Genomic DNA, 17,025 nt, shown 5'->3' with positions numbered 1-17,025 from the left:
CAGTGACCTAACTCCTCATTAGAATAATGAAATAATCTAAAATTATTTCAGTTATAAAGTACTACAAATTCTAGTTTTTAAATTCACAATTGAACTCTATAATTTTTTTGTGTATTATAAGAGCCGTAACAATCTTTATTAGAAAATAAAACTTAGCTTCTCGTATTGTTACAGAAAGCTTTCCTTAACTTCTAGTATAAGCTATTATAAATTCCAATTATTTTTGAATACCTAAAACACACAGTCATGGTGTGTTTTTAACTTATTTTCAACTAATACAATTTTTTTTGGATATCAGTAGCTGTACTTTCATATATCTTAGATAAAATTATTATAGTTCCTCTTTTTTATATCTGCAAGGAGTATTGATACATTGAAAGTAAGTAATGAGTTGTCTGAAAGAAAATGGAACATAAATAGCAAAAATGAACTTTTGAGTATAATCTCCCTGTGTAAATTTTAACTTGGTTCAAAGGTAACCTTTTTATTTAAGTGCTAATTCATGTCTGTTGGTATACTCCTTTGTTCACTGATATTAGGTCCTACAATGCCCTAGGGGTTGTGCCGCTTGGTGGGATACAGATATGAATGAATACTAGATGATTATTATCTTCATAGAGCACAGAGGGGACAAAGTGAGACAGAGACAAGCAAATAATTACAATAAAAAAGGTAGTGACATCTGACTTAGCATGGTGATTTTAAGGGAAGTGTTATAAGAGTTATGTCTTAAAGCATTAGAAAGAGAAAGCCATCTTGGGGTTGGGGATTAGAGACCTATGCAAGTAGCATGCTCTTGTGAAGAAGTACGGAGCAGATCTGGAATTTAGGGTGCATAAAGTTTGAGGCGGGAAGAAGTAGACCGAAGCTAGAACAGGGAATGTCTCACAGGTCATGTTCTAGAATGCATGTATTGACCTACAAGTGATGGGGAACCATTAAAGCTTTTATTCTGTTGACTGAGCTAATCAGAAGAGACTTTAGATAGAATTGCTGTATTGCCTATGAGGAGGACATGTTTGAAGTGGGGATAGCATTAACTATATACACATATACATGCTATTAAATATATATATATATATGCAACTATATACTATATATCATTATTATACATCTATATATTATTTATGTATTTATATATTTATATACATACATATAATGACATGTACATAATGTTATGTATGTACATCTGATGTATATATATATTGTACATTGTATATACATGTAATTTATATATACATACACTAATGTATATTAGTCTAGGTAAGAGACAATCAGAGCTTAAAAAGGGAACATAAGCTAGTCCAGATGGAATGAAAGGGCTTCAAGAAATATTTAGAAAGTAATTCAGTTGAGCTTGCATGTGCAGCATGAAGGAAGGGGAATAGTCAGGGATAATTCAGGATTTTTGTGGGGACAACATTAGGAGCTATTGGTTGAAAGATAGAATGGAGAAAGGGAGAGGGAGTTTTAGGGAGAAAAAGGAGTTGTTTTTAGACATTTTATTTTATTTTTATTTTTATTAATTAATTGTGTTTTTAGACATTTTAAACTTTGACATTTCTTTGGGACATCAAAGGAGAAATGCCCAGCCCATGATTGGGAAAAAGTCTGCAATTTAGGGCAGAAATACAGAGTGAAGTGAGATTTGGGATAACCATTCAGCATGTCTCTGGTAGTTGAAAATACCAACTTGGCTCACATAGGGAGAATATTTAAAGTGTTGAAGGACCAAAATGCAGATAGCAGGAATAGGTGACTTTTCAAGCCTGGATTTCCATCTCTTTTTGACAAAATGTGTGTAGGTGTGTGCTTGGACTGGCTTACTTCTCATGGTTCTATACACTTCACGAAGTGAGCTATTCATGGAGGTACAACCAAGAAGTTGGGGAGAGTTTGTGCCCATGAGGCCACTCATGGCTGATAGAGGATGAAGCTCTTTGCTCCTCCTAGATTAGGAATTCTTAAATTATTTCTTAAGGTTCCTCACAAGCCCATTATGTTCCAACACAGTGACAGACATGTTGATAAGTCCTTATCAGCTGTCCTTCCTTCCTTGTCTCACTCTGCCCTTTATGCTTTTTCGTTCAGAGTTAACCTTGCAAATAAAATGCCTACTTTCAGTACTTTGCCTCATGTTAGAGAGAATATTTTGATATTCCATTTATATGTCCAAAACTTAGAGTCCAACCTATAAAACCACCAAAAGCAAATAAAATGGAAGATTGCTATGTAGAAAATTTGGCTTCATGGATGAAGTTGCAATTTTCCAAAATATTTTAAAATATTATTATTTTTTTTAAATATTTTTTAAAAATTTATTTGACAAGAGAGAGAGATCACAAGTAGGCAGAGAAGCAAGCAGTTGGGATGGGGGGTGGGAGCAGGCTCCCTGCTGAGCAGAGAGCCCGATGCAGGGCTGGATCCCAGGACCCCGAGATATGACCTGAGCCGAAGGCAGAGGCTTAACCCACCAAGCCACCCAGGCGCCCCTATTTTAAAATATTATTGCAGATATACTTTTCCTTTTTGTAGGCCTTAGCCAAGAGTAGAGTTCACCTAAGAGTACACTGAAGAGTATACAGTATAAAATGTGTTTTGCATTTCACAAGTTTAGCTACGAGTCTTAAAAATGCAAAGATCCACAGATATTCCTTACACTTTTTTTTTTTTTGGATTTAGAATTGAGTTGAAGACAAAGCTCTTAGTATTTACTCTGATAGAAGGGAATTATGGATCCTAAAAGGGCAGCTTTGAAACACTTTAGTCTTAATGATTCAACATCAAGTGATGTGTTAAGATCTTTTTGTATTTTTAAGTTGCTTAAAAAAAAAATCAAAGGTTGTAAGGACCTTTTCATTGTATTATTGATTCTGACAATCAAAACAGTTTTAATCTATAACAGCCATTTGCACACTTCTCCTTTCAAGAGTGAGGTACTAAATATTTTAGGCTCCACAGCTGTAGTCACTGTCAGGACTGTTCAACTCTATCATTGTACCATGAGAGCAGCTTCGAGAATACAACATAAATTGGTATGGCTATGTTCCAGTTGAAAAACAAACCAAAAAAGCCCACTTTTTTTTCCCCATAAGGCTTCCAGGTAAAAATAATAAAAATTTATTTGCAAGTTTGCTGAGCTCTGATCTTTCTGATCAGCCACTGTGGATTCCACAAGATTGTTAACGTTCTTTCAGTATACAGTCAAAGCAGTATTTTTTGTGGTTGCTGATCTTAGAAATTCTCAGTCATCTTTAGTCATGATTCTGGTTTTTTTTTTTTTTTTTTTCCCTGCTTGTTGCCCTATTACCAGTTGCTGCTTTAAACATAACTTTTAACATTTCCACGCACTTTGATTTGTTTGCATGACTCCACAGGCAGACAGCCAGCACTAGCAGGTCCTTTCTCTCTACCCTGGAGACAGAAAACATTCATTCGCTGAAACGTATGTTGGGTATTGTATCAGTGCTCCTTTGCCATCCAGGTTTGGGGTTATAGTTGAGCCTTGAACAACACGGGTTTGTATCATGTAGATGCACTTACACGTGGATCTTTTCCCCATAAATATGGTACAGTACTGTAAAGGTATTTTCTCTTTCTTATGACTTTTTTTGTGGAATTTTCTAAAAGGCTTGTTTATTTTTTTGAGAGAAAGAAAGCACGTGCATGCATGTGACTGGAGGGAGCAGCAGAGAGAGAGATCAGATAGGGGGCAGACTCCCCGCTGAGCTCAGAGCCCAGTGCTGGGCTTGATCTCATGACCCTGAGATCATGATCTGAGCCAAAACCAAGAGTTGGATGCTCAACTGACTAAGCCATCCAGGCGGCCCTCTTAATGAATTTCTTAATGACATTTTTCCCCCTCGAGCTTGTTTTATTCTAAGAATACAATCTGCGATACATATAACATACAAACTGCATATTAATCAACTCGTTGTCATTGGTAAGGCTTCTGGTTAACAGTAAACTATTAGTAGTCAAGTATTTGGGGACTCAAAAGTTATACAAGGATTTTCAAATGCACAGAAGTTGGCACCCCGACCTCTGCACAATGCAAGCATCAACTGTATTTACTAAGAAACTTGGGGTAGAACCACTCTCTGGTTCAGAAGGCTTAGATGTGGAGCGATGGTTCTCTGATGAGATTGGAAGCAAAATAGAAGTTTTTAGAAGGTTTAATAGAACAGATTGGAATGAAGTTCCTAATACAAGGATGAAGAAGATGCAAAGAGCATAAAAGTGAGGGTTTGCGAAGGGAAAACTTACTTTTATAAATTACATGGAAGTGAATATCTTATCCTTAATTAATTAATTAATTAATTTTTTTAAAAGATTTTATTTATTTGACAGAGAGAGATCACAAGTAGACAGAGAGGCAGGCAGAGAGAGAGAGAGAGAGAGGGAGGGAAGCAAGCTCCCTGCTGAGCAGAGAGCCCGATGCGGGACTCGATCCCAGGACCCTGAGATCATGACTTGAGCCGAAGGCAGCGGCCTAACCCACTGAGCCACCCAGGCGCCCCTCTTATCCTTAATTTAAACCAAAGGAATCTGTCTACTCTTCTATCGAAAAATGCCTTCTAAACTAATAACTCATTTTCTAAGAAAAGTCCCCATGTTTTAAAACATGTTAAGTGACATTCTTTTTTTAGTACCACATTATACCATGCTGTTTATATATATGGTTTACTACATTTGTTCCCCCACTAATTTCTTCCTGAGGTGTCACCTTTCCTTGCATGCTTTATTTTATGTAGAATTAATTTTTAAGGAATTAGTGACAGGTGAAATTCTGATTTCCACCCAGTTCAAAATTAGGAGAGTTCCAAGGCTAATGACTTATTGTAAAAGGCCATTGCTTGCTTGTATTTTCTGTAGAACCAGCAGGTGCATCAACATGTAGCTCGAAACCAAGCTGTTTTTTAGGTATAGTTAGATTTTAGATTTACTTTGAGACTCATTTATTGCAGACTTTGTCTTTTATTTGCCAGACAAAATGTCGACTGGTCGTTCTGTATCTTCTTGTCTTTAACACTTCTGAGAGTGTCGAAGCCTTGTGTGTGAGTTGTCCCAGTTATGCGGACGCCTGTCTGTACCTCCTTCAGGGGGACAGTGAGCCAGAATCATCAGGACCAGGGCAGTGAGAATGGTTTCTCAGCTGATTTTTAGATTGCATTTCAGTAACTTGTGATTTCTATCGATGAGCTTGCAGCATTGCACAAGTGTACCTTTACAATCCTGGGGATGAAAAGCAGGTTTAAATAAATACTATGCTAAGTGGCTTTCATCTTGTGCTAGTTCTAATTTTGTTTTAGTGTCAAAATATTGTCATTAAAGAAAACTCATATCCTGCAGAAGCTCAAATACTGAGAGCTCACTGTGAGATGCAGTATTTTGGGGAATAGACCTAGAGAACTAGAAGAAACAGAATTGATTCTTTGGTAGTAGAAACGGAACAGGGAGCTTAGCCAAATGGAAACTGATTTTCTCACAAGGCTTTAGCTGGTATACAGGAGGCTATAAGATACAACTAGGAATCATCTAGAGTTTAGGAAAAAGTCAGGAAAAATTTCCTTTTGAACAACGAAATAAATCTGTGCCTAATATGTATTTCCTGGTAACATGATCCAATGGACAAAAATCTGGTTTAAGAAGCATTCATATGTGACATCTTATTTCTGTTAAAAGGCAAAATACTATGTCTCTGGAGGCATTTATCTGTCTGTGTTTATATACATACATATGTGTGTGTGTGTGTATATATATGTGTGTACATATATACACGCATATATATAGTGCATATTAATACCTTGTCAGGCAAAGAACTTTACTTTGTCCTTCTAAAAACACAGAATTTGGATTAGGTTAGTTCTCAAATGTTCCTGATGATTAGACTCCTCTGGAGTCTTTTAAGAAAAATATAGATTCTCAGTCTTTATACATATCCTATCAGAAACTCCAAAGGAAATTCTTAAGAATCTGTATTTTTAACAAAAATCCTTAGTAATTCTGATGATAAAGCAAGTTTAGGAAATATTAGATTTAATGCTGTCTAAATAAGAGCCACAGTTATTTTAATGTCAGTCTATTTTTAAAATAGCCGGAGATGAATTGTAAATGGAATTATTCATTTTAGCTTATCTGCCAAATAACATCAAGGGGCCTATATTCTCTCTTAATTGCCTTAAAAAAAAAGACACCAGCTTAAATGTAGTTAATGGAAGATAGCTGAATATCATAAATGGATGTTTTATACTCCTAATATAAGCTTCTATTGCTGGTGAAGCTTTTATCTGTGTTTTTAGTTCTATATAAAGGACGTTATGCCTTTCTGTCTGATGGACAACTGATACCGTCTCTCCTGGAAATCCCACACCACGTCCTCTCTGTGTATACACCAAACGTGCTTCTGATCTTGGTTTTGTTTACGTAGATTTCCTCACCCGATAACCTTGTTTGAGGACCAGCTGGCATAGGTATTCAGACACATTTCCAGTTATGCTTATATTTTATATTAATAAATTGGCGTTTGAGGTTTATATTCAGTTTCTGGGGAAAGTGCCTGGGTCTCTAAAGACCAGACCCAAGGTGACTGTACCGAGTTGCAGATACTGAGAGAAGGCTGGCGAGCCCCGGTGCTGATTTTCTCCTGCCCGGGAGTGGCTGGGCATGAGAGGAAAGACCCGGATGGAAACTGATCTGCGATTGCTGACCCAGGGCTCCGAAGTAACTTTTGATTTGAGACACTGAGACTCACTCGTTCTCTTGAAAAGAAGCCCGGGGGCAGAGAGTGGCCACCTGAAGGCGAAGAACAAAGGAGGATTCAAGCTTATTTCATGTCAAATCAAGTTGAGATGACTTGTGCTTGGATATTTTCCTCAGGCGGAACTGGGACAAAGGGCCCTCCAGCTGCGCCACCGGAGAGTGCAGGGTGAGGGGTTTTGAAAACGAATTCCCTGTTTTCAAGGGGAGATAATATACTAGTTTGTCAGAAATTGGTATTTGCTTTTTATTTTTATTTGATTTGGGTTGCAGGGGTTTCCTGGGATGTAAAATACAGTGTAGATTTTACTCTAGCTCTGTGTGGTTAAACTTATCCACTCTTCCAAGCATTTAGGGAGAGATGTTTAGTGACTGTGTTAAAGGGTGTGCAGCATTTATGTGTATTTCCGTGTGGTATTCTCGTAATTCTGTGGTTTAGGAAGGTCCATTATGTACTTTAGCCTAAAGCATGAATATATGTGAAATCATGGATTTCCATGAGGTAGATTCCTCCCCTCCTTACACATGCCTACAACTGATAAAGCTATCAATTACATGGAGATAAAGTCCCGGTAACAAATGTATTTTATACCATCACAGAAAAAAAGAAATGCTTCAAAAACAAACTGAAGATTAAAAGGGAAGAACCTGGAAATGCAGATATATTTGCATTAGAAAGGGAAAAAGGAAGAAAAGCATAGGAAAGCTCTATAAATACAGGTTAGAAATTGAATCGGAATCCGGGAACAAGGCACTTTAAGAAAGGGAAAGACACAGGGAATTGTAAAAGAGAAAAAAGGACCAGAATTTGTCAACAGTTTAGGTATGTGATATGAAATACTAGGGCAAGTCAATATGTATTGCACCTTTTTGTTGATATGATAATCGTGTCATGTGAAACATGTGGGCAATATGGTATGACATTATGAGTAACACCAGTAATTTCATTTTACTTTAAATGTAGTTGACATGCAATATTATGTTTCTGTGTACAGCATAGTGATTCGGCATTTACATACACTACAAAGTAATCATCAGGATACATCTAGCTACCATCTGTCACTGTATAAAGCTGTTACAATATCATTAACTGTATTCTCTATGGTGTACGTTGCATCCCTCTGTCTTATTTTATAACAAGTAGTTTGTACCTTTTAATCCCCTTCCCCTATTTTACCCATCTCCCACTCCTCTCGCCTCTGGCAACCACCAGATTGTTCTATGTCTCTCTGTTATTTTTTAGATTCCACACATACATACACACACCATTTATTCTTTATCCATTCATCTATCGATGGACCCTTACGTTGCTATAATAGCTTGGCTATTGTAAATAATGCTTCAGTGAACGTAGGGATGCATGTATCTTTTTGAGTTAGTGTTTTCATCTTCCTTGTATAAGTACTCAGAAGTGGAATTACTGGATCATGTGGTAATTCTATTTTTAATTTTTGGAGGAATCTCCATGTTGTTTCCCATAGTGGCTGCATCAGTTTGCATTCCCACCAGCGGTGCACAAGGGTTCCTTTTTCTCCACAACCTTGTCAACACTTGTTGTTTCCTGTGTTTGATTTTAGCCATTCTGACAGGTGTTAAGTGATACCTTATTGTGGCTTTGATTTGTGTTTCCCTGATGATAAGTGACATCGAGCGTCTTTCTGGTACCTGTTGGCCATCTGTATGTCATCTCTGAAGAAATGCCTAGCCACGTTCTCTGCCCATTTTTAAATCAGATCTTTCAGAGGGGTACTGGGTTGTGTGAATTTTCTGTTTTGTATATTAATCGCTTATCACTTATATCATTTGTAAATATCTTCTCTGATTCAGTAGGTCACCCTTTCATTTTGTTTCTTTCACTGTACAATGTGTATGATATAGTCCCATTTTTGCTTTTGTTTCCGTGCCTGAGAAGAAAGATCTAAAGAAATATTTCCAAGACCAGTGTGAAAGAGCTTACTGTCTATGCTTTCTTTCAGAAGTTTTATGATTTCTAGTTTTACATTTAAATCTTTAATCCATTTTGAGTTTATTTTTGTATATGGTATAACAACGTGGTCTGGTTTCATTCTTTTGCATGTAGCTGTCCAGTCTTCCCAGCACCACTAACTAAAGAGACTGTCTTTTTCCCATAGTATATTCTTGCCTCCTGTGTCAAAGATTAATTGACCATATTACTGGGGGTTTATTCCTGGACTCTCTTCTGTTTTATTCGTCTGTGTGTCCATTTTCATGCTATAGTACCATACTGTTGTGTTTCCAGAGCTTCGTAGTATAGTTTGACATCACAAGGTGCGATACCTCCAACTTTGTTTTTCTTTCTCCAGGTTGCTTTGGCTGTTCCAAGTCTTTTGTGGTTCCATGCAAATTTTAGAATTTTTTTCTTATGGTTCTGTGAAAAATGCCATGGGTATTTTGATAGGGATTGCATTGAATGACATCAGTAATTTTAGTTGAAATTTATTATTTTTCCCTGAAGCATTCAGGTGCTTATTAAGTACTTACTGTGTGCCCAACACTGTTATGGGTGCTGTGTATTCCTCAGAAGAGTCTCATGGAGCCTGTCCTTAAAGTCTCTAGATCGACAAGCATTTAAATGTACAAATACTGATATAATTAAAAATTATGAGAAAATTGTAAAGGAAAATGTCCTCAGCTTGTGTGATAAAGGAAGGCTTCTCTGAGGGAGTAGCATTGATGCCGACACCTCAAATAGGATTTTGCATGATAACTACTTGGTGGGTATTATGGGGTATTAAACTAGACCAAGAGGCAAATGAGTGTTATTGTTTGGGTTTAAATCTATGACCTAGTTTTTGGTGCTTTAGGTACAGATCACCTTTAGGTTGTCACGTAGTAGATGTGTAGGGTTTATTATTTGGAGCCTTCTTTCACGAGAAGAATGAGAGGTAGATAATATCGTAAAAGAGCATTGTATATCAAAACAGTAGATTACAGTTCTTTTTTTCCCTTTAAATATTACCTTTAATGGCATAGGGGATGAAAAATTAGCTTCATGATTAGAAAAAAAAAATGACGGTAGGAATTTTAGAACTCTACTACTTAAAGAAATTTCGATCTGGCATGTGTGAGCCAGTCACTTGGGCCAGTATTGTATTGTAGGAAAATCTTATTATACCTTACTGCATCATTTTTAAATAACAAAAACCTACTTTTATGAACTTTTAATAGTTCCAAACCTTCTTTACTTTTTTTTCTCTTTGATATGGACTAGACTATTTTCAATTAAATGCTTCTTTGTAACCTCCAGTCAGATAGGTTCTGTAAATTCCCAAGACAGGGGAAATTGAGTATTATTTGTCCACATTGAAGTAATAGATGAGATGTGAAATGGGTTACATGGTATGTGGGTCTCCAGAGGATGCTTTAAGTAGTGTGTGAGTTTGCAGAATGTCAAGTAGCCAATTAGTTTCAGACGATTAACATTTATTTATTTATTTTTTAACTCGGGCGTATTAGGCAACTATATTTGAGGGCACGGGGGAACTCACTAAAATTTTGGCTCTTCTAATACATCTGAAACTACATGAAATACCTCAGAAGACCTGCTGTGGTTTGCCAACCCTTTAACAATCGTGGAAAGCAAATCAATTTCACATGACCTGCATACTTAGACATGATTTTTAAGGTTTCTGTTTCTTTCATTCAAGAATAACAGAATTTTGTCAAAATAAGGAAACGTGAATAATATTTTGAATGCCCTTATTTCCTCAAATGCATTCCCTATTCCTTGATTTTTTTTCTTTCTTTTAAATCTCTACTCTCAATACAGCAGAAGCTCTGATGGGAAAAGAATTCTGTGGATATAAAAGGAGCTAGACCAACAGCAGGTGGGTGGTCATCTCCGGAAGACTCCAATGAATTATACCCATTTAGTTTAGAATAGTAAAAAATGAGGTATTGTGTAAGAGAAAAGGAGGCTGAATTGATATAAACATTTTAATTTACACCTACATTGGCAGGAGTGATAGTGCTTCCACGAATTAAATATATCAGCAACGTGGTAGCATCCAGCTACGTTGCTGGGAGGTAATTCTCTGTGGATTTCTTGTGTTCTTCACAGTTCAGTATCTGAGTAAAGAGTGTGCTTGAATAGCCTTTACCCTGAGACATTTGCTTACAAATTTCAGATTAAGTGCCCTCTCTCCCTCCTTCCTATCCTCCCTCTCTCTCTAGAGTTTGAGATGAACAGGTGTCCCAGCAGCTTATAACAGTTAGTGTCCTCATGTTGAGATCTTCTTCTGTGGAGGAAAACATCTAATTGAGGGAAAAGTAGAAGGAATTCTCCTGGCTGATGCTTTTTGCCGTCCCTCTAAATTAAGCATCTGGTGTCTTCTGTCAGTATATGTGTATGAAACGGTGGCAGACTATCTTGTTAGCTTGTGAGCAGGGTAAAGTCTCAGACCCTTCATGGTTTCTGACCTAACATGCACAACTAATTGCAAACTCAAATGCCTATGGGAACCAGGCAAGGGATAGGAATTGGAAGTAGGTCAGGTGTTAAATAATAAATGGCCGCTGACACTCAGCCTTAGAGTTACGTTTTTAATAGGGAGTAACAGGACCATAGCAACTACAGGACAGTATCTTTTTGTGAAAGAATCTTACTATTAAAATATTTGGCAACCTGTTCTTGAAAGCCCTGTTTTGATCAAACCACACTCCTGGGAGCCAGAATGTCACCATTTAGACTTTCCTGTCTTAGATGGTGAAAAACCACCAAGACAGACTTTTCTTTTTTTTTTAATTATTTTTGGTAACCATGGAAACATTTGGCACAATGCCAAAGCACACCGTCATTGAAGAATAAAAAATTCTTAGGAACTCATATATTATGCCTGACATTAGGTAAGAAGATACATGGTATGTGGCCAAAATATCAACAAAAATTTTGCCATGATTTTTTAAACCAAACAGATCTTAAACAGATGAGGCAGACGTCAGACATTTTCTTTTAAGTAATCCTTTTATAACACTTGCCCTGCTTACCTGTTCCCACATTTTACTTCATCTCTCTAGTGCCATGGTTTTATTTTTATTATCCATTTCTGTGCTCGGCATATCACAATTTAGGTAAAACATTTGTGACCCATGTTTAATGATAAATGATGTTCATATACTTAGTATAATAATTGGAAAACTCTAATTATTCTGCACGTTTTGGTATGTGATATGGCCAGAGACATACCAAAAAAAAAAAAAAAAAGACAAAGGAAACACAAAATTTGTCAGACAAATCTAAGTTTTATTTCATTGAGATTAGTTTCAAGGTTGTATAAAAAATTCCAGTAGTGATTTTAAGAACCTTTTTATGTTAAATCTAGCAAATATTTCCCTAGATATTAACCTAGAAAGTTTGAGATCCTAAGCTGACTTTCTATGAGCCCTTAAATTGTAGCTTATATGGTAAAATATTAGTTGTCTGGATGTGTTTATGAGAGTTTGGCTACTTCAGCTGTTAGTCAAGTATAAAAACAGGGTAAAAGAGAATTTTTATATCTTTCATTTTCTTTGTTTCTGCATTTTTAATTATGGAAATAGTAAATGAAAATAAGTGGACATCACTAGGAAGTATAAGGGAAAACAAATATTCTCTGGAAAATTATTAGTGGATCACAAGCAAATTTTCATAGCTGAATTAAAAAATATAGTGAGTTATTTCAGATTACTATGTGCTAATTATAAAATTTCATGCATGAAATTAGTAATTTAGAAAACAGTGAAAAATACTACTTGGGATAATGATGATTTATAGCAGTGAGTATAGAATAAATGTTTTTGTTTATTGATGTATAATTTATATAAGTAAAATTCATCCTGTTTAGGTGATTAGCTCTGTGAATTTCAGTAAGCTTATACAGTTGTGTAACCACCTCCACAGCTAAGGAAATATATCCCTCATCTCCCCAGATCTCCATTCTTCTATGTCATCAATCCCCGTCTTCTCCCCACAGCCCCTGGCAATACTCATCTGATTTCTTTCTCCATAGTTCTTCCTATTCTGGAATGTTGTATAAATGGATTGATTAAATATGTAGCCTTTTGAGCCTAGCTTCTGTCACGAGATGCAATGCTTTTGTGATTCACAGCTGTTGTTATATGTACCCCTCATTTGTTTCTTTCCATTGCTGAGTGGAATTCAATTGTATAGATCTCCCACAAGTTGCTTTCCTATTTACCAGGTGAAGGATATTCGAATTGTTTTCAGCTTTTGGAGATGGAGATCGTAAATAAAGCTGCCATAAACTTTGTGAACAGGTTTTCGCTTGGCACGGCTTCATTTCTCTTGGGTAAACAATACCTGTGTGTGGGATTGCAACATTGTAGGGAAGCATATGTTTAATTTTATAAGAAGCTGCCAAACCATTTCCAAAGTGGCTGCGCCATTTTGGATTCTCATCAGCAGTGCATTGGAGTTGTAGTTGCTCTACATTGAGTATAGGGTTTTTGTTGTTTGTTTTGTTTTGTTTTGTTTTTGTTTTTATCTTAAAGTAAAAATCCTTTCTTTCAAGTCTTTCTGAAGATGCATTATATTAAAAATCGATATACTATGTTTGAATTTTGTATTCTTTTACAAACATGGGCTGGTTAGGGTATTGGGGTGTCAGGTTGAGTTAATACCATTTTTTCTTTCCTATGAGTTAGTTCACAAATATAGATACATATATATGTTAGGAAATTAAAGATATTTCAGTAAAATTATGATTAAAAGGTGTGTTACATATATACAATAATGGGAGTTTCCAGATCACTTAAAATGCTTGGCCAGTAATTCAGAGCTTCCTAAATATAGAGACAAATGAGTTCAGGCAAGTCTTGAAACCCTTCTAATAGCTGAGTCTTTGGTTAAATTAGAACTACGAGTTGCAATAGTAGTTGACAAGGCCACTCTTGTCTTTAGTTGGAGCATCTAGATGCGGCAGCCCATGAAAACAGCAACTTAGAAGCACTGGAATAGTTTATAAGATTTCCAAGCCAGTGATAGTTCTAGTGTAAGTAGAATTGGCCTCTACAGATAAAGCAGGTCATTTAGACCAAACTGGAATTTCCAATTGCCCTTTAAGTAATTCAGTAAGGTACGAATGGCACTTAAGAGTAAAATGTGGCTTCTCTAATTTCCAGGATGGCAATACTGCCCTGCTTACAATAATGTTTGTGTTTTAACATCCTCCCATTTATTCTGGGAAAAACACCAGAAATGAAAGTGAATTTTCCAGAATAGAGACATTTGGGTTTGTTTTTTTGTGTGTGTGACTATTTTCTTAGGACTAGTTTCTCAGGATAACATGCAAAGTGTTTTGCAAGACCACATCTAAATATAGGGCAAAGGTAGAATTCAACCTGAACATTCATAACTTTCTCAAAATGTGATTTGTTACCACGTAGGCTCTCTTTTTTTTTTTTAATGGCTGGTTTAATTAAATATCTGAAAGAGGCTGAGACTGCAGATATACATACAAACTAACATTTTTAGTATTTCAGTGTGAAGCTATTGTTTATTTTCAAAAATGTTAACATTTAGAGAGTTAGGAAATGGAATATATTTTGGCAAAAATTATGATTACATTGTGTCTTAGCACAACACCTGACTGTCTTCTGCCTCAGATTATTTTTTTGTCTTCTTCTTGGCACCTAATGCTAATACAAGCACTATGAAAATGCTTCTGATGTAATATGCAGTGAACTCCAATGGAAACAAGGTTTTGCAAACAGCATCCATTCAGAGGTGTGCTTACCCCGTGTGGCCCACAAATAAGAATATTCATAATTTTCACAAGTGGCCATTGCTTAAATTTGTGATTACATTATGACAACAAAAAGAATACTTTGGAACAGTTGAGTCCACATTCTCAAGTGGAGAGAAGTATGTATATGTCCCCAAAGTTAGCCGACAGATATTTATATGGACAGGCATGGTGCTTTCCATAAACTTTGGGATTTCGATATCATTTTCTATCCCTCCTCGTTCATGAACTAATATAATCATGAGCAGTGCAGCAAAGTCAGTTGTGTTTCTTCTTATTGACCCTAATTTTTCCTTTTTCTTGCATCTTCTCAGCCTTTGTTAGCATGTCGTGTGTGGTACTGCAGTGAGACAGACCTATTGATCTGGGGAATTAATTGGTAATTAATCTTTGCATTTGCCTTTTCCCTCTCGAGGAGCCAACTGCTGTCTTTTTTGTTTTAATAGAACAAAAAAATATTTTCTTCCAGTATGTTCTGCCAAATTCTGACCGCTGGTTTTTTGTTTATTAGAATAATTGTATGATTTTCTACTGAGTATTCTTTCTGCGTTTTTGTTTTCTGTCGATAATAGTTCTTTCATTCGTGACCATAGAGAAATGAAGGGTGCTTTTTATATTTGGGGCGATCCGTTATAAAGCACTAGGACACTTCTTCCGTAGTACTGGTACGTAAATGTTCCTCTGGCAGTAGTAGGTGGGTTGCCTTCACCTATCGGTACATACCTTTCCCATGTTGTTTAATTTCCTTACTGACAAATGATGGAGTAAACTTGGGTAGTTTCCAGTCAAGAAAGACTGGAAAGTTGGAGAAGATGTCAAGAGGTTTGAGGTTAGGAATTTAATCTTTTAAAACTCCCCTTCAACAAAGATATCCATAAATAATGTGTGAGACAAGTTTGAACAGAAACTAAGAATTTAAAAAAAATGAAATAAAATTTCAGCTCCCTCATACAGCATTTGTGACAAAAATGCGACAGAAACCTATATTCATATAAAATGTGGGAAAACAGAATGTGTTTTCTGAGTTTGCTTGATTTCTTCATTATTCTAACAGGATTCCTATTCAATATGCAGCATATTTGCATAAGTATTAAAATAATTTATCATGATTAATTCTATTATAGTAAATTTCAGGCCTAATCACAATCTGCCATATACTGTAGTGGTTTGTCAGTATTTCATGTTTTCCGGGAGGTTTGGTGGAATTGGTGCTCCTGGAACAGCACAGATGTCATCGGAGTTTGCTGTGATTAATGCGGTTCTGAAGGAGATCTAATAACGATTAGCCAGTTTCATAAAGTGTTACAGAATTAGGTCAGTGCGAGAAAATTCTAAAGCTCTTAAAAATGTACATGCTGGCAAGTCCCTCTGGCCACAAATTGGATTTCTTGAACAATGAGGAGGTTTGACCTTGGAAATAGATGAACTCTTTGGGCAAAGGTGGGAAAAGGAGACAATTTGTCCTCAAATACTCAAAGGATTGAAAAAAAAATGTGGGGTGAGTCTTAAACTAAAGGTTGAAAGTTATAGGGAAGTAGATATAAATCTGATCTATTATAATTTTTGGAAAATCACTAGAAGCACAAGGGGCTTCATGGTTCTAATGGGCCCACAAAGGAATGGAGCTTCCTTACTGGAATTATCTAGGTAGGGATAAGATACCTGTTTAGAAACACTATCAGAAAGTATTTTTTTCAATGGCTTGCAAGGAATTTCTCTTTAAGTAAATTCTGATTTTTTTTTTTTTTCCTACCGTGAGTTTCCATAAGTTAACGTCCCTCTCAGTATCAACAGATTTCTTGTATTTTTCTTAGGTTTTGGTGGAGGCTTCAGTAGGAGATGGCTTCACTGGAGACATTGCTGTCGATGATTTGTCATTCATGGACTGTACCCTCTACCCTGGTAAGGAAGAATATTTTAACATAGGAGTATTCTCAAACCTATTTACTTGGGAAAAAAAGGCTGTGGAGGAAATCAATTTTTCATTTCCACAATATTGTAAAAATACCCCTACTTCTGTTCTGTTAGTGTATTAACTCTGGAAAAGGTTACTATGAATCTTTGCTAGTAATTAGTCTTAATATCTTTGCAAACATGGTAGAGAGGTTTAAATCAGTTATGCTTCTGTCTCATCATGTGGAAAATATTAGGAAATCATGTCTGAAGTTAAACCATAATTCCATTATACTTGAGGGGTTATAATAACCGAATTGGTCACCTTATAATTACATTGTTTTGGAGAATGTATACATCTCTCCATTACCTTCAGAGATGGTTTCCTGTCAGGCAACACTAAATATTCCTAAGGATTGCTGTCAACCATTTCTTCTCGTGTCACACATTTCTTTTATGAAAAAAAGCCAACAACACAAATATATGTTTCCCAGATTTCTATTTCCATCCTCAGCCTTTACCCTGAGATCCAGACTTGTGTACTAACTACCTATTGAACATCTCAACTTAGATGTCTGGTAGACATCTCAAAGATAATGAAGGGAAATAA

At 36.2% G+C, this 17,025-nt stretch overlaps 1 protein-coding gene across 1 annotated transcript in view; it reads left to right on the top strand.

Moving 5' to 3' along the window:
* LOC111155577 (MAM and LDL receptor class A domain containing 1) overlaps positions 1-17,025 on the top strand; it is a 757,926-nt gene that overhangs the window by 201,826 nt on the left and 539,075 nt on the right. Inside the window, exon 19 of the mRNA XM_022515825.1 lies at positions 16,337-16,424. Coding sequence (XP_022371533.1) covers positions 16,337-16,424 — 88 coding nt within the window. The remainder of the gene's footprint in view (positions 1-16,336; positions 16,425-17,025) is intronic.

Source organism: Enhydra lutris, unplaced genomic scaffold (assembly GCF_002288905.1).
Source record: "Enhydra lutris kenyoni isolate GAN:26980312 unplaced genomic scaffold, ASM228890v2 scaffoldscaffold42, whole genome shotgun sequence".
Taxonomy (NCBI): domain Eukaryota; kingdom Metazoa; phylum Chordata; class Mammalia; order Carnivora; family Mustelidae; genus Enhydra; species Enhydra lutris.
The sequence above is the reverse complement of the archived record's forward strand: the minus strand, read 5'-3'. Positions and strand labels throughout refer to the sequence as shown.